The sequence below is a fragment of the Esox lucius genome, chromosome 8, assembly GCF_011004845.1.
Source record: "Esox lucius isolate fEsoLuc1 chromosome 8, fEsoLuc1.pri, whole genome shotgun sequence".
Classification (NCBI taxonomy): domain Eukaryota; kingdom Metazoa; phylum Chordata; class Actinopteri; order Esociformes; family Esocidae; genus Esox; species Esox lucius.
Window position 1 is genome coordinate 26,679,021 of NC_047576.1, and position 24,344 is coordinate 26,703,364.

Below are 24,344 nucleotides of genomic sequence, written 5' to 3' on the forward strand. Positions count from 1 at the left end.
GAACTATTCTCAGTTCAATTTTACTTCAGATGTGAACTGCACATTATGTCCTCAGAACATTACATCCTCAGAAATTCAATGCTAGCAGGAAGTAATTTTCTGCCCACATAGACATAGTTTAGTTAAAATCCAGTCAAGTTTCAAATTTTATTTGTCAAATGTACAAGCTACACAAGTTTTGGACCATTCAACAAAATTCCCTCACGACAAACATAATATTAAAGTAAATGCAAAAATGATGATAAGGACAACATACTAGTACAGTAGTGTGAATAATGATAACTTGTATTTGATGGGGAAGTGGGGTGTTTAAATGTATATTTCTACTATTTAAATTATTAAATAGTAGAAATGAGTCTTCATGCAGAAAGTATTATGTATTTTGTGGCACGATTTAGTCCTAAATCCTTTGATGGGAGGTGATAACTGTGGAATTGGAGGGCTACAGATGAAAAGATTAGAGATACAGTAACATATTTGTCCCCCACCCCGTCACTCTCTCACTAATTCACTAATTCAATCACATATGCACGCACTCACACACAAACCCTAAACCTAACCTGTAATGCCAAACGTTATGCCCAAGTGTATGTTTTAGTCTAAAACTAACCACAGAGCCATGAATAAAACGTTCCTAATAAAGACCGGACCAAAACATTTTGCATGTTTTTATTATTTTTGTAGGGACTTACAGTCCCCATATGTATGCACAGACCTGGATATCTCTCTCTCTCTCACTCACACACACATACAAACACACACAAACACTCACAGGTGTGAACAACACTTCAGGTGAAGGGCACAGAATATGACAGCATTTACAGTATAGTGTCTCATGAAGAACCACCTATCAACAAACAGGCAGACACACACCCACAACTCCAGTCAGTTGAGGCAGATGTGGATGATGCTGTGTCTGGAAGGATGATGATGTCTGCATACTGCCAGAAACATGGATGAAGTCATCCAGACATTTTGGTACCTACTCACCCTCTGTGATTCATTGTACATACTTCAGTGTTTGTAAGTTCTTCCTCTACAGAACTAGCAATGCTCAATATGAAAGTGGTTCATTTCACTTTATATTTACACTAACTAATTGTGTGACCTTGCAATGTGTGACAAACACGATGTATCTCTGTCTTTTCAGAACATGGAAACTAGTTTATGTACACACACAAATACACAGGATCGGCCTAAGAAAAGAGTAGGTGTCTCCCATTTCATTCCATTTAACATGGTCTGTGTGATCAGGTACAAGAGCAAAGTAAAAAATCACTACAGCCTTCACCATGTGGCCAGAAAGAGTGGAAACATTGCAAGAGTACACACTCAAATAAAGACATACACAGCACACACACACACACACACGTTGTTTCTACGATAAATAAAAAATATATTTAAATATCTCTCTAGAAGCAGCATATCCGGCTGCAACACGTGCTATGCTGGATGGTTGTCTTTCCTTAGACACAGACCTTGTGTGTGTGTGTGTGTGTGTGTGTGCACGTGTGTGTGTGTGTGTGTGTGTGTATGGAACAGGAGATACATAAGTATAAACCCATGTTTGAGTGTCTCTAGATAATGAAAAACTCAGGGTCCACAACATCAGTCAGACAAATTAGCCTACAATACTGATGATGTCACACATGTCCTGTAATGATGACATCAGTCTGAACTATTGCGTCAGCTGATAATGTTAAAGAACATTATACAATTTATAATTTAAAAAACAATTCCCAGGCTATGTAAATACTACAAACAAATGCCTCAATGAAACCACAGTGATAATATTTGGTCTGTTTACTCAACATGTTTGGAGCAGTATACCATCCATGTGTCCATGGGAAAAAGGAGACAGAAATCAAACACACAGACATTCTCTATATGGTGCTTTCAGTGTACACAGTTCAAACTAGCCATGCCTAATTATAAGTTCTTTACCTCACACTTACAAGGAATGTGTCCCATAATGGAGACCTCCTTTAACCAATTCTTTCATTTCTTTAATAGAAAGCACAAGTTGGCGGGGGAGTCTCTATCCCACAGCCTTACCCTACTAATGGCAGTAAAACCACAGCAAACTCACTATTAACTTATTTACTCATGATGAATGGACAGACCCCCACCACATAGCAAACTCAAAATAATAATTAGTCTTCACTTTGCTAATATGCACTTACAGCTATTCTTTACAAATGTAATACATGTGTTTTTATAATAATAATGTATTATGTAATAATGAGTAATAATACATATTTTCAGTTAATATTAATTATAATAAGCATTATTACCCAAGAGCCTTAGTGGCTGCCAATAGTGTCTGACGCTCCAAGGCTCTGTCTTCCTTCCTCTTTTTACCCCTCTGCACATCTGAACACAGAATGTGCAAGCTTTTGGTTGTCCAAATTCCCTCTTTCTATCCTTATGTCTCTTTAGAGTTTGGATCAATTCCATCTTGATTCCACATTACATCTAATGAACTGAATTCCCATGGAGAATTGAAATAGGACTCCTTAACCCCCAGCTTAGAGCACTAGGAAGCGAAAGCATTTTTGCTAGAAACAGGCAGCTTAAAAATGACTTCCACCTCACTGAGGCAGTGTAAGTCAACACTAGAGGGAGAGAGCTTACTGTAGAGAGCACGCACACACACATGCACACAAAGACACACAAGAAAGCAGAGGCTTACCTGAGATTCTGCTCCCATAAACTGTAAAACTCCCAAATAATATCCACTGCCCTTCTCTATGTCTGTAGGTACGGGAGGGAAGAAGCTTGGGTGGTGTGTAGGGGTGGAGACTATGATGAGAGACAGATTTACTGTACTTTGCCCCTTTCAAGTGTGTGTGTGTGTGTGTGTTTGTGTGTGTGTGTAAATGTGTATGGGAGTGTATGTCATGGATTTTATTACTTTCTTAAGCAGGTTTACATATCTACTTCAAACTACACAGTTAGTACCAAGGTACAGTTTTCTCATTGCCTTCCAAAGACAGAATTGCTACAAATTGGGCAATAAAATAAGAACTGGCATCCTTCATTTTTAATTTATAACAAAGCAATCATGCCAATTGTTTTGTTACAAAGTTGAAGAATGGGGTTGAATTTTTTTTTTTTACTCTGCTTATTACTCTCATAGACCAAGAAAGAATAAACCTGGACATCCAATATAGCAAATTATTGTTTTAACCAAGTATCCACTAGATGGTGCCAGATGGCTGTTGTTGGAGTCGGCAGCTAGAAAATGTTGGCGAAGACATGTATACACACTACACACTACACAGTACTCTTATTGTATTATATATAGACACACAGACATGTTCTGTTTTGAATTCATGTCGAGTTATGGAATAAATAACCAGAAATACAATATAATATTATTATAATATATAAAATAAAATAAACCAAAAGTATTTGAAATAGTTTTGTATATACATAACATACATAGAAAACAGACAAAATAACAAATCGTACCTATAAGTCTTCATAAACCATGAATAAATCATGCATAAAATGAAGCAAGCATGTGCAATGAGTTTGCTATAGAAAAGATACGATTTAGTTAAAAATAACGAAAACTACGTTTCCCATAAATCCTTGTAGTGACTCATACATATTCAGCTTCCGTTAGTGTAAGCAAGCGTAAGCAAGTGGACAAATCCCATCAGCTTTATCAAATACGTCACATATCTAATGAGCTTACCGAACCCCGCCCTTACCATGGCTTTGCATTATGTTTGACTGGGTAGTTTCATTCCGCAGCACACCATCCTCCGTAATGGCGGTATCGATAGCAACAGAGGGGCATTGACCGGCGATTTCACCAGCCACCAAAAGAAAACAAATTGCACTGCCTGGCTGGCTAGCTAACGCTAGCTTCCCATGGCTAGCAGGCACACGCATGTGGAAGAATGTAACGACGGTCGGAATACTAAACTTTGTGAAAAGCTTCTACTGGAACTATCTGGATTTATTTTGGGGGGAGTTCGTAGCTAGAAGTGTTTGCTATTGGTGTTAGCTTACTAGCTAGCTCATTCACTTGCGAAAGATGGAAAGTGCGCGGTTATTGGCTTTGGAGGGGAACCGGTTGGATGTGAATCTGGATTCCCTCTCAACATCAGATGGAATATCAGAATCTGAAATTGGAAACATAACAAGTGGCAACAAGTTTTTAAAGGCCAGTGGTGGTGCACTCTTTCCCACTGGAAAAAGATCTGCGACGGGGGAAGAAGATGCTGGTAGCAGGGGCGGGGAAACAAAACTCTTGGGTAAGGGATTTGCTACCACCTCCCTACTTCACATAGCTATTCGGAACGGAATTTACCAAAACCAGGCCGCTAACATCGCTGGTAGTGCGGCCAATCTCAATATGACCACTGGTAAAACATCTAACATCTACAGCCTCGTATCGATTAGCAGCAACACCAGCGTCAACTCGTTGCTAACCAGGAGACGGCGGCACAAAAGGAACCTCTCGGCGGCAGCTTCAACAACCTCAAGTCCGCCCATAGGGTCCTCCGTCGGGAGAGTGAGTCCTACTTTGTCCAACTCGTCTGTCAACAACACACTCAGCCTGGATAGAAAGACCTTGCTCCGCCAGAAACAAGCAAAGCAGCTCCAGCCCAACGACAAGGCGTGGGTCCGAGCTGACCTCCAGCGGGGGTGTATCCACGTCCATGACCGACTCACGCCCTCTTACCCGCTGGCAGTACTCTGCGCAGTGGACACCACCGCTGGGGAGATAGCAGCTCTTCTGGGACAGCTTGGAGGTAAATGTGGAAGAATATTGAGAGTGACTCGTAAAGCAAGTGCTTACGTTGACCTGAACGGTAACTGCAATGGTATACATGGGCATATTGACAACCAACTTGGTGTGAATGAAAGTAATAACGTAAAGACCTCCTTTCCGGATTCTGTGATCTCCAATTCTGGGTCAGAGGAGAACCGTCCATTCTCTCCAAGTGAGCGGCTGCACAGCAATAACAACCACACGCAATATTACCTGGACACGAATATCTTACTTTCAGACTACAAGATACCGAGCACCTCTTCGTCAGAGATGTATCTAAATGACAGTGAGGGTGCGGATGTGGGCCTCAGTGGGGCAGACAGTTGTGGAGTCTACTCGGGCTCAGACATGGAGAACACCTTTGACGATTTGAGCCCGGGAGGTCCTGGGCCCAGCCAGCGCCGGGACTCCTTCACTGACGCTTCTCCCCTGGTGTGCGACTCCTCGACCCTCAGCCCCAATTTCGGATCTGAGCCTGACCCGTTCGAGAGTTCCTCGGACGAAGTCGAGCTCGACCCTTCCCCAACGCGCACAGCCGGCATCCCTGTTGCCTCTCTACAACAGACCCGGGAGGGGAGGTCTGCGGTCACCTTAACCGAAGCCTGTGACGCACTCGACAATCGCCAGTTGAAGTCAAAAACGCCGGTAGACCGCCACGCCGCCGAGGAGGATGGGGAGGAGGGGCGCTCTGGAGGAGAGTCCAGCAGCCCGACGAAGCCGCAGTCGAGCCTCGTCGGTGGCGGCGGTACCTCCCTGACCCGGCCCCTTGCAGGCAGAGCAGCAGTTGAGTGTGACCCGGTGGACCCAGCTGACCCCGGGGAGCAAAGGGAGGGGCTGGGCATGGAGAAAGCCTCCCCGCACCCGTCCCTTTTCCTCCAGCTGCACGGCGGAGCTGTGAGGAGGCTGGATGACGACGAGAGGCCCCTGCAGATACAGAATGAGTACCTGTCCAGCCTGGGCTACGGAGACCTGTGGAGAGTACAGGAGGAGGGCATGGAGCCGGAAATAGGCTGCCTTATACGCTTCTATGCAGGTAGGTGTGACCTGGGGACGCCCACCTGGCAAACTCACGTCCGTGATTGAGTGCTAGTGTTTCTGTGTTTGTCTGAGAGGGAGACTTGGGGGTGATTGGTTCGGGAGCGTCAGGTGACCGTTTCCAGCGCCGAATTAGGACTAAGCCCAAGCAGCTTCTCGTCATATCCTCTAGCTAAGCTTAGGAGGGTTTTCCCTCGGTCCCCGCTGTCCCTGCCCTGGCTATCGTTCAGTTGGTTGGGTCGTACATGGCCTGCTCACGGCTCACTGGGATGTCAGCCCATTCCTGGTACTACAGTCCACGTGTCTGTCCACCGCCATGACTGCCGACGTTGTTACAGTCAGTCGGGCTGTCCAACAAAAAGATGATTGAATTGTTCCCGCGGCCTGAGACAATAGCCTGCGCTGTGCTTCCAAACCCCACTAGACCCTCCAACCCCCCCCCCACCCACCCCCCCCCACTCCCACCCACCCACCACCCCCATGGGCTGAATAGGGAGACAGATCTGGAGGTAGCAGGTGTGTCTGTTTGACATGGTGCCCCTTCACTACAATGGCTGTCGGGAATCACTGTTCTAAAAATAAATGTTTCTTTGTGGGTGTGTTAGTGTGTGGTGGTATTGTTTTTTGAGGTTATTGTTGTTGTTGTTGTTGTTGTAACAAGCCTAATCGTGGGATGGGGGGGTTGTATGTTTTGAGGTTAACACTAAGTAGATTTATTTATAACCTTATCTGATTGAACCACAGGCATTCAAATGAAGAAAATAATCCCTAGCCCACAAATGGCTGGGGTGTGTTCACTAGTCGGATTCCATTGTGAAACATTTGGAAAAGGAAGCTGTTTATCATTTACTCTAGGAACATACTGGCAGCCATCAAAAGTTACAGGACAAAACAGAGATGGACCTAGGTACCTGCGTTTGTCCAAAAGAAAAGTGCATAAAGGCGAAACATTTTGCAACCTACTCTCGACTAATAAACACACCCCTAATGTTGATATAAAGTATGTGTTTTACGCGATGGGATAAATGGCTCCAGATCTCTTCAGGGCAGGGATAGTCTACTGACAGTTTACCGACTGCCGTTCCTGTGCCAGTATGTGGGAGAATAGCTGGTGTCACATGCAGAGGCCTGCCTTTAGGCTGGGATGTGGAGAAGAACTAGTGTGTCCGGTTCAGGGGCACAGTATCCTCTTATGAAGAAAACAGAAAGTCAACAAAGCCATGCAGCCAGTGCTCTTCCTCATCTCCCCCTTGGTTCGTCCTCCTGTCCCCTCCGTCCATCCCTGGCCCGCTCCCACACATTAACAGGCCAAAGCTTGGTGTGCCCAGACCAGTGGCCCTTACAGCTAACCGTCCACACACGCAAATGCCACACAAAGCCTAAAGAGGAGAGACTCACTCTAGAAAAGACACAGCATGGGAGCAAGGATGGGGTGAACTACTAGTGGAGTTAGACTCTTTGAAACATGTTGTGAACAAATGTTCCTTCCATCAATACACATGTATCAATTACCGAACATTCAGTGGAATAAATGGATAGTCAGGCCTTTACTGTCGGTATGTACCAGCTTGGCACACAATGTCATAGTGATTTTGGCCCAGGATCAGGATTTTGACTGGGCTATTGTAGGACATTCACCTTTTTGTTCTTGAACCACTCAGTGTTGCTTTGGCCTTGTGTTCAGGATCATTGTCCTCTTGAAAGGTGAATTTCATCCCAAGCTTCAGTTGTTTAGCTGACTGAAGCAGGTTCTTTTGTAGTAATTCCCTGTAATTTGCTCCATTCAGTCTCTGCTGATGAAAAGCATTCCCACAGCATGATGTTGCCACCACCAAACTTCATTGTAGTGATGGTGTAAGGTGTTCATACACAGGCAGTGTTAGGTCTGCACCCTAAACAACATGCTAGCTATACCAGCATAAGAAAAATGTATCTACTTTAGCAATCCACAAAATGTCTTGCCAGTATGGTCTTAAGCTTACTGGTGCATGAACGACTTAGCTAATACAGTGCAGCTTTGTAGTGTTGGCCAACATTAATTGACTTGCTGATAACATGCCATTTGGGAATCGTTATTAACCTAAATATCAAGCCAGCTATGCAAGTGTTTAACATTTGACATTATGTTCATAGCCTCTTTGGCTCAGGTTTGTGTAAGTTTCTTAACTTTTTGGATGCATGCACGAGGAACATTGAGTTCTGCCGGTGAACAGTGTTTCCAAACAGCCAACAACGTTAGAGCTGATTTTCAAGTTTCCCTGTCCAGAAATATCAACAAGCTAGGCAAATGTGCATCATCTCTGGGAAACTTTGTGATTGGTTCAACCCAGTGACCGACAGGAACCAGGACTTCAGAGTCAGTGTGGTAGTGTTCTGGTTAGAAAATGTTATCACAGGATTGCTGCTCCATTCATACTAAGACAGTGCTTTACGGTAATCATCATTAGATCTATTACCGAAAACAAATGCACAATCTTTCCACATTCCTTCCCCTATTCCGGGTTCATATATGAAAGAAATACGTTCAAATTGCTGGTGTTGCTTGGTATGAATGGGATACATGATCCAGGAGTAGAGAAGGCAGATCTCCCTGTTATCTGGAACATACTATTTCATTGAGGTTTCTGGACTGAAGCTCTTGCTACTTTCTCATTTTTTTCTTGCTCTTGATCTCTCCCTTTTGTCGTGCTCTCTCGCTGTAGTTGATCTCTCCTCCCTCATGCCATCCCCTCTCCTATCCTCTTTTCCTGCCAAGTGCCAGTTCAAGAAATTCAGGAAGTATCCATTCCATTAATAGTGGTCTTTTAATCATTCATGTAACCACCAGCTGACATGGGAGTGTGTTGTTTAAGTGGTCTCTTTTAAGCTGTCATATAGGCTAGCCATTATCAAAGTGAGAAAATGGCTGTTTATATGACATGTATTCATGCGTTGGGGTGTGAAACAGCGAAGGCTATATCTTGTCTGTGTGTGTTTTGGCCTCTGTCTCAGGGTGCCAGCTCAAGGCTATTCGATTTAAACAGTATAACTATTCTAGGTGTGTACAAGTTATTGGAGACTGGGTATTGGGGTTTTGCATTGTGTGTAAAGTGATAGTTTGTCTGTTGTGCCTGGAGCTGCCTATCGTTGCCTGTCAGAGCCGTCTGATTCAGCTAATTCTGAATGCCCCCTGGAAAGGCACTTCGGTGGCGCACACACACACACACACTGTGTGCTCTGCTGACAGAGAGAGAACAGTGAGCTGCGCTGAACTCAAATTTCACCTCCTCAGTGTTAGTGATTACCTGAGACAGCAGACAGAACAGCCGGCTGCCTGCCTCCCTGGCTCCGCTTAGGCGGATGACTGCATTACCCAGAGGTCACTGCTTTGGCTCCCCTTCAGTTGAGGTCTGCATGACCCAGAGGTCATTGCTCTATTTCTTTCTCCACCCGGCCCAGGTGCCCTGCTCAGACAGCCCTGGATCCTGCTAGTGGGTTGTCTCTCCCTGGTGAAGGTATAGCTTGACAGCCACACAGGCCACGCCCAAAGAAACCATGTCCTTCTGTCTGTGTTCCTGTTGATAGATGAGAAGAACGTGCCATAACCAGGTTTCCATCCATGCTTTAATGCAAGTGGAGTGCCAGGATAAGAAACGCCCAATGGAAACCACTCATTTGTCTGTAAACTTAACAAATGCAGACAAAACTAAATATGCTGGCCATTAAGGTGGGATGTTTTTTGTGTACTAATAATTGTTAGAATTGACAAGGGGAAATGCCTTCATAAGAACTGTTGTTATTCTTCTCTTTGAAAGTAAACATGATAATCACATGATTATATATTCTGTGGTCCTCCTGCTACAACTTAGCAAAAGCATACAGTGCTTTTGCTAACTATTGAAAATGCAAAGGAAACAAACAGCTGTGTGAAAATGTTTCTTCATGCATATTTTTGAAAGTGTTTGTTGCTAATTGGATGGTGTGTTTGTGTTGACAATGTAAAAGTACAAAATACTTAGTTTGTCTTGTTTAACAACTGCTTGAGGCATGTGTGACTGAAAGGGCGGGGCCTTCTGGACACAGGACATTGGAGGAGTGCGTTTGGGATGCTTTTACCAGGTTCTTAGACCTAAGAATAGGAAGGGCGAGAACATCAGAAGTGCTAAGAATGTCTTCTCTGTCCAACTCCATCTCAGACAGGAAGTGGTCATGAGAGACAGGATGTTGCTCTGCGGGGAGAAATTGGCGGAAGGAAAGGGCGTATGTACTCCGCTTTGAGTTTACATTATGGGATGGTACATTAAGGTCTGTGTCTGGACGAGGAGCCTATAGCACTGTGTGTTACGTGTTGTGTAGTTACTCACACGTCTGGCAGAATGTTCCCACTCCGGCTTTCCTCCCCACTGTGGTTTGTGGCTGTGGTGATGGATCTGGGGAGAGCCACCGCATCAAGACCCCATGCCAAAATGGTGCCGTATTTCCGCTCTAGTAAACAAGATTAAATATAATGGAATAGGTTGCATTTTATTAGGCAAACCTGATAGACTGTAGGGCAGGCGGGAGGAAAGATGACCATGTTACTGATTGGACAGTGCTCAGTTGTTTATAGAAAAAAATTACTTGCTCACTACGGAATGGGGTGATGTTGCAGGAGAAGGAAGAGAAAAGTGTGTGGATATAAAAAAACAAAACAATGATAACTTCTTTTAATAGCTGTCTTGTCTGAAAAGGTGAAAGACTGCTCTTGAAGGGGCTCTGAGGAGAGCAGACCAGATAGGTCCGCCTGGAAACTGAAACAGACCCAGGGAGGGGTTGTCCCCCACTCCCGACCCCCACCAACTCTCAGAACTGTGGGAGCAAACCCGAGAAGGAGCAACAGCGAGAGAGGAGGAGTTGCTAATGAGGACACGCCACTTTCTCTGAGGGGGCATTGTTTGGAATGACACCATCCCTTCTCTGGGCTTCAGAGAATGGGGGCGGGGTGATGGTGGGGGAGTGTGTGATTCTGTGGTGGTCGGGGCATGCCATAGTTACCAAGAAGAGTTCAAAACTGTTTCCCAAACGGAATCCTGTTTCCTATTGAGGCCTAGTGCACTATTTGGCTAGAGCACCGTGCAAAATATTCCCAAGAGTTGAGTGGAGAGAGATTGAAAAGGCGAAGTTGTTGCGACTGTTCGAAAGGACGGTGGATCTTGCTTTAAAATGGCCGGTTCTGCCTTTTATCATAACATTGCATTTGTCTGCGGCCTCGGTCGCCAAGTTTTCTCACTCACATGACCGGTCTTTTCCATCTGAGCTCACGGTTCTTCCATAACATCCGGCATGGTAACGCAAGAGACAACCAACCCTCACAGCTTACCCCACTCAGAGCAGAAAGATATTTAGGGCAGGGAAAAGAAGTAGTCCAGTGTGGCCCCTTGGGGGGGGGGGCAGCAGCATCTCGGCTTTCTTTTCTGTCTCTGACTGTTAAGCTTTCTGAGCTGGAATGCATTGGTTACTAATTGGTCAAGTCCTTCTTCAGGCTTGGCGTTGGCGTTGGCCCTACACTACAGCAACACTCATTCCATTGTTATGAATGGGATGGATGCATACCAGATCACAACTCTAATGTTTGACAGATTGGACGGACTATAAATTAGCCTACACTTTTGATGTGTGTGCAGGGTTGTATATTCCCCAAAAAGTTGACTTACAAATGTTGTAAGAATATTCAACTTATTAGAAAGCAATGGATGTTACATGAAATAGACAAGTCTGTTGGGGAAAAAAAATGTTTACCACATTTTCCTCCCAAATTTTATATAATTTGTGATTATTACCCTGCTTCATCAGAACTCCCAAAGGACTCGGGACAGTCGATGTTGAGAAATGTGTCTTCCGAAGCACATTCTTAGCATTCTGGTTCTTATCACACTGCTTGCTCAACCAGGAAGTCTACAGACAGAAGGAACACTATCTGGTCTGCACCAATTGAACTTGCAGTCACCCAAGCCACTACAGGAAGGCAAGGCAACCACATTCCACTGCTAATCCCCCAAACTCAGACGGTGCTATCCATTTGAACCGGCAAAATATAAGAAGAAAAAGGGAAAGGTTCAACAGCATTTAGAATCTTATAGCAGGCAACTGAAGTTTACACACAACATCAATATAAAAATAAATGGATTGACTGGTGACCAATTAAACACATTTTAAATTAAATTGAGAAGTGAACATTTATCAATTTAGGTCACTGGTTAGTTCTCCCTTCATCTAGTCATTTAGTTAATAATTAGGAACTACTTTAAACTGGTGAACACAACTGAATATGTTTGCTTTGTAATTTCTACCTCACCGGGTATGTGTGATCTCTTTCACCTCTTCCTGGTTTTATTAACATTGCACATCTTTAGGCTATGACATGGCATATAATGATATAATGTATTGTGATAACGGCAGTGTCTGCACTGATTTCCATTGGTACGTTCCTGATTGTCCTGCCCCGGCCGGGCTGTGCTCTGTAGCCTAATGCTCTTACGTAATCACCCTTGTCTTCCTTTCTAAAACCCAAACTGGCTCCCACACGTTGGTTAGCGTGCTGGTGTGTCACACCCTAACATGAACGAGCGCCCGCTCGCAACAGACTACACATTTCTTTGTTCCACACATCTGTAGTACTGCTTCAAAACACCCCCAGCCGAGCTGTGATCCAGTCAGGCGTAGTTACACCTATACTGCTGAAGCATGGGTTCCCATCCGGCCCAGTCCTGTATCCATAAAGTCTCTGTGTTTTTCCCCTGTTTCCTCTCCAATGAAGCATACTAATGTCATTTTTTTTTTCCCTCTGAGCTCTGACTCATGAGCCCGGAGTGGTGTTCAGTAGCCTACTATTGTACACATGTAGCCACTGTTGGGATGTATGTTTGTTCTCGGGGAGAGTCTACGTGGGTTGGTTGATAGTGCGTACCTGTGTGTTTGTGTGTTGGGTCGGTGGGGTTGTGAGAGGGACTGTTTAATTTACTTAAGAAGGTCAGCCCAAAGTGGCCTGGCTGACCTCTACACCGCTCTGTTTTGAGGCCGTTCTTCGACCCCTCCAGTCCGGTCCACACCAGTTCCCCTCAGACCCGGGCATACGTAATTGGCTTCTCTCTAGCGCATGTGACATGAATGTGGCTGTTTGTTGTCGTCCGGTCCTCATGCTCACATGAGCCCTGTCCCTCTAGGTAAGCCGCGGTGTGTGGGCGGAGCCGAGCGGGTGCAGCTGAGTGGCGTGTTTAACGTCAGGAAGGGGAAACTGGCCCTCCCTGTCAACCGCTGGTCGCGACGACACGTCACCCTGAGTGGCACCTGTCTCATCGTGTCTTCGGTCAAGCACGCTGAAACCGGCAAGATGCACATCCTGCCCCTGATCGGAGGAAAGGTACCGGACACACCCACCCTCACGGGTCCCAGATAAACACCCGGACGTTGGTCAGAACAGGACATAACAATCCCGAGTTTCACCGTATTGATTTTGGCGCAGTACCTTTCCGTGTCCAGTCCAGTAAGATTCCTATTGTAAGTCTATGGTCCCTGTAGACCCAGTAACACTGACCTAGTTTTTCCTGCCTGGAGTGTAGCAGCCCTCCGACACCGCAGTCTGTGCTACTCCTACTCTAAGTGCCTCAACTATGCACTTTTCTTATTAACACTCGCCCCTCACATCTCTCACACACAGTGTCATTTCTCCTGTTAGTTTCCCTGACTGCCAGTCAATGTGGTCTCTAATGTCACAGGTAATCCTGTCTGTGTGTCCATTCAGGTGGAGGAGGTGAGGAGACACAGTCACTGCCTGGCCTTCAGTTCTTCTGGTTCCCAGAGTCAGACCTACTACATCAGCTATGACTCTTACACTGAACATCTCCGCTGGCACAGACACGCTGCCAAGGTTTGTGCGTGCGTGTGTGTGCGTGGGTTTGTGCATGCGAGTGTGTGGGTGCGCACTCGTGTGAGTGCCTGTGTGGGTTTGCGTGCGCGGATGGGTTTGCGGCGAGTGAGTGCGCGGGTGGGTTTGCGCAGGTGGGATTGCGCGCAAGTGCGTGCGTGGGTTTGCGGGTGTGAGTGCGTGCGGGAGTGTGTGTGTGAGTGCGTGGGTTTGCGGGTGTGAGTGCGTGCGGGAGTGTGTGTGTGTGAGTGCGTGGGTTTGCGGGTGTGAGTGCGTGCGGGGGAGTGTGAGTGCGTGGGTTTGTGCGTCTGAATCCTGAAGAACTTCCTCTCCCTCCCTCTCTGCCTCCGTCAGATTGTGTCACAGAGGGTGAGTTCTGTGGATCTGTCCTGTTGCAGTCTGGAGGTGCTGCCATCCCAGCTGTTCTACAGCCAGGACCTGACCCACCTCAACCTCAAACACAACTACCTGACCGGCCTCACACACCTCACCAGGTAACACACCTCAAACACAACTACCTGACCGGCCTCACACACCTCACCAGGTAACACACCTCAAACACAACTAGCTGACCGGCCTCACACACCTCACCAGGTAACACACCTCAAACACAACTACCTGACCGGCCTCACACACCTCACCAGGTAACACACCTCAAACACAACTAGCTGACCGGCCTCACACACCTCACCAGGTAACACACCTCAAACACAACTACCTGACCGGCCTCACACACCTCACCAGGTAACACACCTCAAACACAACTAGCTGACCGGCCTCACACACCTCACCAGGTAACACACCTCAAACACAACTAGCTGACCGGCCTCACACACCTCACCAGGTAACACACCTCAAACACAACTAGCTGACCGGCCTCACACACCTCACCAGGTAACACACCTCAAACACAACTAGCTGACCGGCCTCACACACCTCACCAGGTAACACACCTCAAACACAACTAGCTGACCGGCCTCACACACCTCACCAGGTAACACACCTCAAACACAACTACCTGACCGGCCTCACACACCTCACCAGGTAACACACCTCACCAGGTAACACACCTCACCAGGTAACACACCTCACCAGGTAACACACCTCCAACACAACTAGCTGACGGTTATCAGTGGGAGCAAGTGGAGATTGGATGGGGAAGCGAGTGGGTGTGGTGCTGTGATGGCTGGCTAGTCCTCCGTCTCTCCGAATCACCATATGTTCACACACTAAGAGGATTAGGTTCAACTTCTGTGTTCCCGTAGGATTGATTTTGGTGGAAGAAAACAGGTTGTGGTTGATTGGAGACAGACGCCAGCGGACTTAAGAGGAGAAATCAAAGATGCAGTTTCCCCCTGAAGCATTCATCCATCTACGACAGGGGTCCATTTACCCTCAGCCCCGGGCTCTGAATTTGGACGGTTACGGGGCTGGAACAGTGTTCTATATAATTTGCGTGGTGCACGTTGACTGTTCTCTGTGTAGTGCACCATGTTCCTGACTCAGACCTGCTGTGTTCATTTGGGGGAGCTGGGCGGGGGTTGTACTGCTGGTACTTATGGCCACACTGACGATCGCCTTTCAGCATCAAAAAAGCGTCTTGCTGGAACAAACTTTCTAGATTCAGGATAGGAGTAGCTCTGTGCCCCCATTGTTCCTCCATAAACACAGCCTTCCCAGGGTCTTCAGGAATGTGTTCTTCCTGCAGCTCGGTGAACGAGCAGCTTTTCCTCTGATAAGATGCGGAACTGACAACGCCTTTTCGCTTTGTCCCCACGCTCAGCCGACTTAGCCTAGTTAGGCCAGGAAGGAGCGGACTCTTCAGTCAACCACACCCCACCAACATTTCTCACACGCGGCTGTTTGGGGTGCTACACCATCAGTGTGCATCAGTCAAAAGTGTTCTATTATCATACTGAACAACGTTAGGCTCTTCCCTTCCCACGTACTGTCGTTCTGGATGGGTTGGTCTGACAGAAGTGTCAACGTGAACCCATCACCCCTCCGTCCACAGGTTCTGCAAGCTGCGAAGCCTGAACCTCTCCAACAACGCTCTGTCGGAGTTTCCCCACGCTGTGTGTGACCTCACCTCTCTGACGGAGCTCAACCTCCAAGGCAACCGTCTAACCTCCCTGCCTGCCACCCTGGGGACCATGCACAGGTGGGTGGGGTCAGGTGTCACAGGGGTTCAAATGAAAGGTCGGCAAACAGTGGACAGAGACCCGTGGTCGTGTACAGCTAATGACCTGATATGAGAGTCGTGCATGTTTGCGCGTGCATTCCTTCATAGGTCTGTTTACTATGTAAAGCGGTCTAGTACCAGGTCGGACACCCCGCCTCTAAAACCGCTTCTTATTTTCACCACTCACCGTCTTTCGTAGCGGTACAATTTTGTGAACGGGCTGGTATACTTAATAAACTGGCCACGGACTGTGTGGGTGGGTTTGTGGGTGGGTGGTCTGGCTTTATATTTCCCTGCTAAAGCTGTCAGCCATCCAGAGAGAGAGAGGGATTGAGGGATTAATTGGCTGCCAGGCTGTTCAAAATTGCCTGATGATTCACTGAGTTAAATTCCACTGGTCCATGGAACAAACGTTCATTTGCTAGAGCAGTATGGATGAGTAGCCAGGCAAACGCATACCAATGACTCACTAACAGAGACCTACTGCCCCCCCCCGGTTGCAACTGGTACACCATTACATATTACAGCCATAGACCTCCCTATGACTCCACAGCTGATTGGCAGACTGGGTACATCTCAATAGCCCCAGTGGGTTTCCGATTCCGTTGCAGCAGCCATGCACATTTGAAAGATATCACCCTTTAGTCTCTGTTGGTGATATTTCATGTCAGTTGTAGAAATAACCACATTTTCCAAAATATCACAGTAAATGAGGCATGACCGAAGACACTCCCATGTCCCCCAACCCTCAGCACCAAGCTCCATACTAACCGTCCTTCTCCTCGTTCCCAGCCTCCAGACCCTTCTCCTGGATGGTAACTCTCTAAGCTCCCTGCCTGTTGAGCTGGGCTCCCTGGAGGCCCTTACGTACCTGGGCTTGTCCTTCAACCTGTTCAGCAGTGTGCCTCCAGCCCTGGAGAGACTCAGGGGAGTGGAGAGGCTCTGTCTCGCCGGAAATCAGCTCTCCTCCCTGGACATGGCCGGGCTTCAGTGGCTACCCCATCGACACATTGATCTGAGGTACATCCCCTTGGGAAATCCCTTCAGTGAATGCTCCCGTGTTTTGGACTTACTGGATTAATGTGACCCAACATTGCATCTCAATTCGTTGGATTTAAGTGCCTCATCAAGTCTAATGAAGGACACTATGGCTGGCTCTACATAGATGAGGAGTAGACATCTGGACTACACGGCTGTTACTCAGGATTATATTTAATGCCAAATGACTAGAATTTAACTGGAAACGTTGTTATATATATCACCCATTACATAAAATATATATTACATAAAATAATGCCCCCCCCACCATCGACTGTTTTCTGTGCTGTAGGTTGAACGGGCTCCAGAAGGTCGTGCTCGGGGAGGCTTCCTTGCTGAGCCATGTGGCCCAGTTAGATGTGAGGGACGCTGGGTTGAAGGAGCTGGATGTGAGGCCCCTGTCCAGACTGGAGCTGTTGCGCTGTGACAGGAACACGCTCACATTTCTCAGAGTCAGCGGGATAGCACTCAAAAGCCTGCACGCAGCACATAATGGTACAAGCACACGGACACATACACTTTATATAGCTTAGCTATTCTCCACCCTGAAATGCAAAATACATTCTATTGATACACAGATCTAAGCTGTATTGATGTCTGTGTGGTTTTTTTTCAGAGCTGAGAGAGCTGGAAGTGTTTCCTGTTCCAGAGAATCTCACTGTTTTGGATGTGTCCAGGTGAGGCTTCACAATGAATGACTGACCGTCTACAACTGACAGATTGATTTTACTGACCTCTTGGATTATGGTCGGGAGGTGAAAAGAGCAGAGAGAATCTGGTGGTGGTGGGGGGGGGGGGTCTGATGGGGGGCTCTGACAGGATCCGATGGGGGGCTCTGACAGGATCCGATGGGGGGCTCTGACAGGATCCGATGGGGGGCTCTGACTGATTGTTGTGTTGTAGAAACCGCCTGGATTGTGTTCCTGACTGGGTGTGTGACAGCGTCAAACTGGAGGTCCTGAACGTCAGCCACAATGACATCCAGGAGCTTCCCGTACGGTGAGGCGCAGACCCTGACTGTACACACACACACACACACACACACAGCCCAGTCCTCGTCTGTGTCTACAGACGGATAACCTGAACAATGTCTTGATTCCACTCGTGTCTGTGTGCGCGGCCCTGTGTGTTTGATAGGCTGTTCTGCCGTGCTGGTCTTCGTAAGCTGCTGGTGGGGTGGAACCGTCTGCGTGCTCTCCCGGAGAGGCTGGAGAGATCTCAGCTGGAGGTGATGGACGTTCAACACAACCTGCTGGAGGACCTCCCACACAACCTGTTCATCAAGGCCCAGAGGTTGGCTGCTCACACACACACACACACACTCACCCGCACATATGCTGAGACACACACATACACACATCAGCTTGCTTAGCTACCTGCTAACGTTGTCCGTTGATTTTTCTCACAGCTTGCGCTATCTGAACGCGTCAGCCAACAGGCTGGAGAGCCTTCCCCCAGCCAGCCTATCGGAGGAGAGCTCCAGCAGCCTGCAGGAGCTGTATCTGACCAATAACTGCCTGACGGACAAGACAGTCCCTCTGTTGACAGGCCACTCCCACCTCAGGGTCCTGCACCTTGCCTTCAACCAGTTACAGACCTTCCCAGCCAGGTGAATGACACGCCCCTGTCTGGTGGTCATTTTCTCCTCCTTCATTTGATTCTGTTGACACAGGATTCATTGGCATGCGTAGTCAGAGTAGGACAGCAGAATAACAGGCCTTTCCTCTGCCTCGGTCCGTTCTCCCTGGCAGTAAGATGGCTCGGCTGGAGCAGCTGGAGGAGCTGGATCTGAGTGGGAACCGTCTTCGGGCCGTGCCCACCACCATCCTGAGCTGTAGGCACATGCACACCCTGTCTGCCCACTCCAACAACATCACTGTGTTCCCAGAGGTTCTCCAGCTACAGGACATCAAGGTAGAGGACGCGCACGCACGCACGCAGGGCTCCGTTCTGTTATTGGGAGGGGGCTGTGCTCTTGACGCGCCCTGAATCGCACCTATTCCGTAGATATTAGACGACTACTGTCCAAACACACACACACACTGTTAATACTCACCTCCCTCCCTGGCGCAGTGTGTGGATCTGAGCTGTAATGAGTTATGTGAGCTGGTCCTCCCAGAGTCTCTGCCCACTAAACTCCAGGATCTGGATCTGACCGGGAACCCCCGCCTGAACCTGGATCACCGGAACCTGGAGCTGCTTAAGTAAGAACCTAGTCAGAACACGTTACAGCGCACACACACCAGCCTGTACGCACGTTACAGCGTGCGCACAATTCAGTTGGTGCTAACACGGTAAATCCACTGTGCCTGTGTCTTTCCTCCTCTCCTCCAGCAGTAATATCCGGTGTTTCAGAGTGGATCCATCTCCCTCGTCTCTCTGTGGCAGCGAGGGGACGGGGGGCCCGGCAGTCTGGAGCCACGGATACACAGAGGCCTCTGGAGTCAAAAACAAGTCAGTCTCTCTCTCCATCACTGCTAGTGTTGGGTTTGTCTTCCTTCAATGTGTGTGTTGATGTTCCTACCGTGTGTCCTTGTCTCTGTCCCAGGCTGTGTGTGGCAGCCCTGGCGTTGGATAGTTTCTGTGGAAGCAGGGAGGCGCTGTACGGGGTGTTTGATGGAGACCGGAATGTAGAGGTGCCCTACCTGCTGCAGTGCACCATGGGAGACGTCCTGGCCGAGGAACTGCACAAGAGCAAGATCCAGGAAGACTACATGACCAACACCTTCCTCACCATGCAGAGGTACACAGTGTTTCTTCCAGATGTAGCACATACACACGAGTACACACACAATTTCCTGGTCATCTAAGGTTGTTGTTGCCCTTACAGGAAGCTGGGCACGGCTGGTCAGAGGCTGGGAGGTTCTGCCGCACTCTGCCACATCCGCCATGACCTGGTGGCCCCCGGCGAGCGCAGCGGTGGCTGTTTCACGGTGACGGCAGCTAATGTGGGGAGGTGCCAGGCGGTGCTGTGTCGTGACGGCAAGGCCCTCCCTCTGTCCACCACACACACGGTCAGACAACAGGAAGAGTACCAGAGAACACGGCAGCACCACGCTGTTATCACTGAGGTACACACACACTGTAGCTCCGTCTTGTATTTCAGGCCGTCCGCCTGTCCAACGATCCCTGACCCTTCCGCTTCCCCCTTCTCAGGACAACAAGGTGAACGGGGTGACCGACTCCACCCGGATCATGGGATACTCCTTCCTGTGCCCGGCTGTGACCCCGCGGCCCCACGTCTCCACCGTAACCCTCACCCCTCATGACGAGTTTTTCATCCTGGCCAGCCGGGGCCTGTGGGACTCCATGTCGGCGTGCGAAGCGGTGGACGCGGTGCGCAACGTCCCCGACTCGCTAGCGGCGGCCAAGAAGCTGTGCACGCTGGCCCAGGGCTACGGCTGCTCCGACAGCCTGTGCGCCGTGGTGGTTCAGCTCAGCATCACCGAGGACAGCTGCTGCTGCTGCGAGCCCCCCCCGCCGCCCGCCAGCCCCGGGCCGGGAAGCCACGCCCCCCACCCCGGCTACGGCTCGGCCGAAGGGGCCCTGCCGCCGCCGCCGGCGTCCACGGGAAGCGAGGTCAGCAGCGAGGTCAGCGCGTCCGAGATGAGCAGCGAGGTGGGCTCGACGGCGTCGTCAGACGAGCCGGTCAACCAGGCGGAGAAGGGCGCGGTCCCCGGGGGGCGCGGGGGGGCGGCCAGGCGGGGGGCGCGGGGGGGCGGGGCATCGGTGTTCCAGAGGCAGTACTCAGGGGCTCTGTCCGACAACGGCCTGGACAGCGAGGACGAGGAGCCCATCGCCGGGGTGTTCTCCAACGGGAGCCGGGTGGAGGTGGAGGCCGACGTTCACTGTCTGAGAGCAGCACACGCGTCCACATCGCAGCGGACGCATCACCCCTCACCTCCACCTCCACGCCGGTCAGCACCACCCACGCCCCTCCGCCAGCCCTCTCCTGACCCTGCAGGGGAAGAGCTGAGGGCTCTAGAGACGGTCACGGCTAAACACGTCGGAGGAGGGCACCAGGGGGTGTGGCCTGGAGACACTGGAGTAGGGTTGTACGGGAATGGCGGAGAGGCACGGTTAGGGGCGGGCCCTGGTTTGGCCGGTAGGACTCTGGGTGGGACACTAGGGCGAAAGGGGCGGGGTAACGGCTCTGTGGCCTGTCAGGGGCAGAGTCAGGATGTGATCGAGGAGGCAGGCGACGCTCCCATCAGGAAGCAGGGGGGATACTTCAATGCCCCTTCCCAGCCTGACCCAGATGACCAGCTAATCATCCCTCCTGAGCTGGAGGACGAGGTCCGGGAGATTATGAAACAACAGGAACAGAGTCAGACACACTCCCAGGAGCATCAGACACACCCCCATAATCATCAGACACACCATCAGCCAGTGTCTGCAGCGGAATACTATGCCACGCCCTTCTAACCTGTCAGTCACCGTACAGTTCTGGTTTAAACCCCTTTACAGCACATCACACTGGGTTAGAGTATGTCAGCTGAGGAGTTATAGTAGGCTGGTGTCCCACGCAACACCTTATTCAATGTGAACCCACAGCTTATTAAACTTGACATGACACCTTATTCAATGTGACCCCACAGCTTATTAAACTTGACATGACACCTTATTCAATGTGAACCCACAGCTTATTAAACTTGACATGACACCTTATTCAATGTGACCCCACAGCTTATTAAACTTGACGTGACACCTTATTCAATGTGAACCCACAGCTTATTAAACTTGACATGACACCTTATTCAATGTGACCCCACAGCTTATTAAACTTGACGTGACACCATCTTCAACGAGACATTACACCATATTCAGCAGGACATGACACCACCCTCGACATGACACCACCATTGACAATACACGATACCTTATTCAGCATGACAACACTTTCTTTGATATAACACCTTAATAGCATAGGACACCTTATTCAATAGGACAGGACACCTTATTCAATAGGACTGGACACCTTATTCAATAGGACAGGACACCTTATTCAGTGGGACAGGACACCTTATTCAGTGGGACAGGACACCTTATTCAGTGGGACAGGACACCTTATTCAGTGAAACAGGACACCTTATTCAGTGAAACAGGACACCTTATTCAGTGGGACAGGACACCTTATTCAGTGGGACAGGACACCTTATTCAGTGGGACAGGACACCTTATTCAGTGGGACAGGACACCTTATTCAGTAGGACAGGACACCTTATTCAGTAGGACAGGACACCTTATTCAATAGGACAGGACACATTCCTTGGGACATGACACGCTATTCAACAGAATGCCATCTGGAACACAATAAAGTACTGAGATCACATATGGAGGTGTAATTCATGAGCCTTGATTGTTGGGAACCTTCCACTAGACATTGTTAGTGGGTGTAAATACATGGCCCTGTCCTGAGACTGTCCTGAAGACACCTGCTTCAGACCAGCAATACTGTTTCATTATTTACTTTTGTTTTATATTCCTAACTTTACGAACTCAGCCAGGAAGTACAATGCATTTTTATAAAATTACTTTTTGTTTCAAGGCATTATTTACATGCTTCATAAAGTTAAAGTTAATATAATTTTTATATAATTCTATGTGTTGAATTAATTAATGAAGCACTTTAAAAACAAATGTAAAAAAAGAAATGCATAGATACATTTATTTGGACTATTCTGAAGCTGAATGGTACATTCCGCTGGTAATGAGTAGTGGCTTTCTTCCCCCTGCCAGCCTGTACATGTCCCAAATGGCACCCCGCACAATGCACTACAAGTAGTGCCCAGTGTAGTACCCATGTGCACTACTTCAGACCAGAGGGCACTGCACTGAGAGGGAATTGGGGTGCCAGTTGGTAGATAAACAGTGCGTGGTGGCCCATAGGCGTCTACATTTCTAGGGTTAGAGGCTGAATAGAGAGCCATGCTGAGACAGACTAACTCCTAGGAGTTGCGTGCTCACAAGGGTGACCTAGTCATTCAAGTGTACTAATCTTCTCTGAGAGAAAATGTTTGTTTTTTTGGTTTTGTTTTTTCTTTTCTTTTTTCCATATGATCGTTGATGCACACCAAGATGTTGTTGTCTGCGTGTTGCAGGGGAGAGGGAGTGGAGGCAGGCAGAAGGCCTGAGGAGAACACTGAAGAGAGTAGAGGATAATACTGGCATTACAAAGCTAAATGAATGTGTGGGCCCACTGTGATGTGATGGACTCTGGATAAAGATGCCGTGCGAATCACACGAAAACTGCTTCATTTGCTCTCTCCTTATTAGGGATCGGACATCTATTGACGACATCCTTAGTTGCGTGTTGTTATGTAGGTGGAGACTAAACATAAACCCCATCAAAAGCATCCAGGCTCAGCAAAAACAAATTTCATGTCAACTATAAATATTCGGTAACTAATAAGGAGACAATTCCTTAGTTGGGAACGAAGCTAATATAATATTTTTTTTTGTAACAATAAATCAATATTTTAAAATAATCCTTTCAGAGTTGTCTATTTGTTTTGAGAGCGTTGAAAAGGAGTGCCATTGTTTCTGTGGAATGTCCAGTGGAATGTCTTGATACTATTGTCATCCTAGGTTCCAAAAAAATTACTCAAATTGCACATTTGACTATATCAACATGCACACATTAAGAAAATGTTTACTGTGAAGGTATAAGAAAATGATTGAGAAAATGAATGCTGAATGTGACAATAAGACTGCAGTACCAAAGAGCTTGGAATGGTGTCAATAACTACGAAGCACACATCATGTACCATTTTAATAATGTATCTTATTGGATACTAATCAGCGTTCTAAGAAATAAAACTGAAAATGATCACTGTGACTCCATATGATTTTCACCCTGTTCACGTTATTGCCATCCAAGTAAAGGCTGATAGCTAAAATACACAAAAATGCATTTAATCATTGTCTTTACAGCTTATTTGTCAACGGCGACTGAGTTAGCTGATGTCGACTTGCTAACTATCAAAGTATAGTTGCCAGTCTGCATCATTTGCTTTTAATAGAATATCCTTTTACAGCAACTCTTCTGTAGTAGAATGACCAAAACTGACTGACTGATTTGTCAGGACTGTATCTTGTAGTTGAATTAAATTGCATGCATAATTAAATATTACCTTAAATATTTTAAGTAATAATTTGTTGGTTATGTGTTCCAAAAGCACTAAGGCATGCGAGGCGGTGATCCGTCAGAGGTAAATGGCTGTTATCCAAGATAGAGCATGTGCCTGTTTAATTGAGATTAAAGGTCAAGGTTGCAGATGTTGCAACCAGTTATGTCATACTGTAGTATTTTTATTTATTTTTTTATCAGAAAATGGCGAGATGCTTGTGTCCACCCTAACAACAGGATTCATTGACAACAGGACCAGCTCCGATCGGAGAGGGGTGGAGTGGCTATC

At 47.8% G+C, this 24,344-nt stretch overlaps 2 protein-coding genes across 6 annotated transcripts in view; one reads left to right on the forward strand and one right to left on the reverse strand.

Annotated features, from left to right (window-relative positions):
- The window catches only part of si:ch211-191a24.3 (tensin-3), a 39,909-nt gene extending 37,126 nt beyond the window's left edge, over positions 1 to 2,783 (reverse strand). For 3 of the 4 annotated variants that reach the window (XM_010872447.3, XM_010872445.3, XM_020049319.2), the window contains exon 1: positions 2,693 to 2,783. The gene's annotated coding sequence lies outside the window, so the exon portion shown is untranslated. Of the gene's footprint in view, positions 1 to 2,294; positions 2,390 to 2,692 lie in introns of those variants that run through there. The other variant, XM_010872446.3, reaches the window with a different exon arrangement.
- Positions 2,784 to 3,635: 852 nt separating this feature from the next.
- LOC105011967 (PH domain leucine-rich repeat-containing protein phosphatase 1) lies at positions 3,636 to 23,414 on the forward strand. 2 transcript variants are annotated; one of them, XM_029121597.2, is made up of 17 exons: positions 3,636 to 5,822; positions 13,006 to 13,202; positions 13,584 to 13,709; positions 14,061 to 14,200; positions 15,721 to 15,867; positions 16,681 to 16,908; positions 17,219 to 17,421; positions 17,543 to 17,603; positions 17,830 to 17,925; positions 18,064 to 18,219; positions 18,335 to 18,535; positions 18,678 to 18,840; positions 19,000 to 19,130; positions 19,261 to 19,380; positions 19,475 to 19,669; positions 19,757 to 19,997; positions 20,083 to 23,414. In XM_029121597.2, exons 1-17 carry the CDS (start codon positions 4,049 to 4,051, stop codon positions 21,349 to 21,351), a joined length of 5,448 nt encoding a protein of 1,815 aa, XP_028977430.2. In that variant the 5' UTR covers positions 3,636 to 4,048; the 3' UTR covers positions 21,352 to 23,414. The 2 variants fall into 2 exon arrangements, with proteins under 2 accessions (XP_028977430.2, XP_028977431.2); XM_029121598.2 differs by having other exon boundaries at positions 19,264 to 19,380.
- The last annotated feature ends 930 nt before the right edge of the window (positions 23,415 to 24,344 follow it).